The sequence below is a fragment of the Acanthamoeba castellanii genome (assembly GCF_000313135.1).
Source record: "Acanthamoeba castellanii str. Neff unplaced genomic scaffold scf7180000084709, whole genome shotgun sequence".
In the NCBI taxonomy this organism is placed as follows: Eukaryota; Discosea; order Longamoebia; family Acanthamoebidae; genus Acanthamoeba; species Acanthamoeba castellanii.
The window spans coordinates 253,479-256,284 of record NW_004457671.1 but is presented as its reverse complement, the minus strand read 5'-3'; the positions used below and the strand labels follow the sequence as shown (position 1 = coordinate 256,284).

General features: G+C 56.9%; 1 protein-coding gene across 1 annotated transcript; it reads right to left on the bottom strand.

Moving 5' to 3' along the window:
• Positions 1–609: 609 nt before the first annotated feature.
• Positions 610–1,713, bottom strand: ACA1_144460 (uncharacterized protein; the record flags this gene model as incomplete). The annotated part of the gene is made up of 4 exons (XM_004353530.1): positions 610–712; positions 1,158–1,359; positions 1,470–1,521; positions 1,597–1,713. 4 exons carry the CDS (start codon positions 1,711–1,713, stop codon positions 610–612), a joined length of 474 nt encoding a protein of 157 aa, XP_004353582.1.
• Positions 1,714–2,806: the final 1,093 nt, after the last annotated feature.

The window sequence follows — 2,806 nt, the reverse complement described above, 5'->3', positions numbered from 1 at the left end:
GGAACTGGCGGAGCTCATCTGCAAAGAGCTCACGAAGCATGCCCAAAGACTCCTCTGAGGAGAGCCGACGTCGGGAGGCGGTAGGGGAGCGGGCGCGGGGGTGGCGCAGAACAGTGTGTCGTGTCGTGTCGTGTCGTGTCGTGTCGTGTCGTGTCGTGTCGTGTCGTGTCGTGTCGTCAATTCATGAATGCCACTGCTCAGCTTACCCCCCCTCTCCACCCAGGCAGCCCGCCGGTATGTCCCTCACCGCCTCGTGGGGCCGGGTGCGTGCGCACCTGTCTGAGAAAGCATTTCGTGCCGTAGGGCGGCCGGATCCTGGTCTTCGGGCAGATCGACGGTCTCCCAGTAGGGGCGGGTGGCCATGTACTCGAAGGGCTGGGCGGCTTCCTCAAGGTCTCCTCCATTGCTGGACGATAATTGAAAGGAATCGATGAGTGGGGAAATATATAGATCTATATAAATATATATTTATATAAAGTGTCTGGTCACGTGGAACGACGGGCATCACCATGCCGGACGCACGCACGCACGACACGCACACGACACGCACACGACACACACTACACGCACGCACACGCACACACACACACACACACCGCTTCAACCGGTTCACGATGGCGTAGATGAAGACTGCCGCAAGGATGAAGAAGCGATTTCCAGTGGCATCTGCGTGCTGCTTGAAGAGCCGGAGCACCGCGGCAGGTGGCCCGGTCTGAGCGGAGAGCAGGAGACAAGCGTCCGGGACACACAAACACACACACACACACACACACACACACACCACACACACACACACACACGCACGCAGAGAGAGAGAGAGAGACACCCACGACACATACACCCACAAGTATACACACACGGCACACACACACACACGACACACACACGACACATGACACACATACGACACGACACACGACACACACGACACATGACACACACGACACACACTTGCATTAGAAAAAGGGTCGCAGAAAGAGGGTGGAGGAAGATGGATTGACGTGCCTTGAGCTGCAATTCGAGCGATTGAGCCTCCGAGCGACAGTGCGGGCTGCAGTACAGCAACAAGGAACCATCGGGTGTCTGACATATGCAAGGGTGGGTGGGTGGGTGGGTGAACAGGACGTGGGGGACGAAGGGACTGGCCTGGTACTCACCTGGCGGGTGAGCACGGTAGAGGTGAGGGCGGCCTCCTCGGCAGAGATGGCCGGGAGGGCAAAGTCGGCGTTGGGAGGGAGGGGGCCTGCAGAGCATCACCACCACCAGCAGTGGCGGCGTCCACGCGCAGCGTTACCGCCTCCCCGCAGCTCAAGAGCGCCAGCTGCAGCCAAAGGGACCCCACAAACCTGCACGACGGACAAACAGACAGACACGCCAAACCAAAACCAATAACAGACGGGGTCAATGATCACCCCTGCCTGCAAGGAGGCGGTAGGCCAGCAGTAGAAGCAGAAGCGGCGGCGGCGCACCTATGACAGTGTTCACAGGTCGCCACAGGTCGGCGATACTCCGCACAGCAGCCTGCTGCTTTTGGCGGGGGGGGGCAGAGGTTGAACGGCGGCCTGTGATATGCTGTAAGAGAAAGAGGTAATGTACCTTCATGGAGTGCGGTTTGTTTGCGTGATTGCAAGCAGGCAAGAGAACAATCACGGAAGACAACAGCCCGATCTTCAAAGGAAGACACAGCAAAGCAGCCTTTTCCCTGGCGCTCATCAATGTGCTTCACTTCCACGCCAAAGCCAGCACCAAGTGCACGGTAGTAGTTGGCCTCCGCTACTCTCATCTCGAGTAAGAAATCTTCCCTTTTGTTTGGCGGGAAAACTGTTCCAACGCCACGCACACCTTAGCAGACCACGTCTGCTGATGTGCCCCTTTCGAAGGTTCCATCTGAAGGGCTCCAAAAAGATATGCTGCATTAATAAGATGGTGAGAGCTTCTCTCCAAGATCCAGCATTAATTGTACTCATCAAGCCCCCTTTCCGCAGGAAGATTATTGAAGACAAAGTGCACCATGCCCTCTTGCCTCAAGCCACGAGCTTCTTCCAACACAGCGAGCTCAGGAGGCTGCCGCTGCCCCAGCTGCCACGTGCCAGGCGCCAGACGACCCCTCTCAGCTCCAAAGGTCCCACTTATTTATTTTGGTATTATTACAGCTATTTTTTTCGTTTTACATGGACGAAGGCGGAGTGCTCATCGTGCGCCAGTTGTTACTCTTGTTGCTGGATCCGAACGATTGGATGGTTTTTGGTGAAGCGGCGACACAGGGTCCGATGAAGGGGTGGTGATGACTTCCAACGGCCTGTGCTGCGTGACCGGCGACTCGACCGTGGTGCTTATGTTGTCGCGCAACGAGAGAGAGAAAGACAAGCAGTCCGCCGCCAGGTTCGCTCTTTTCCTCTTCCTTCCCTCTTGAGTGTGACAATCTCGGATCGTCGCTCGAAGGTTTCGAGCGACCGCCATTCGACCAACGAACCAACCTGCCTTCTTGTCATATCAAGTCTCTCTCTCTTTCTCGACCGACTGTCGGTCATGCTCATCAGGTCGCGGAGTGTTTCCTCGCAAGGCACCGCCTCCAGTGAAGACCGACAAAGTGCGGCCGCGACCAACGCCACCACTCCACTACGCGTAGACAGTCCTTACGACCACTGTGATACTCTTGCTTGCCACAGCCGTGTGTGTGTCAACTTAGGCCACGCGCCACCGACGACGGCGCTCTGAGCCCTGGACGACGTTACCTGCGAGCTCCTTTCTTCTCACGGTATTTCTCTCGCTCTGCGCTGCCCTTCTTCTTCTCTCGCTCTCGTTG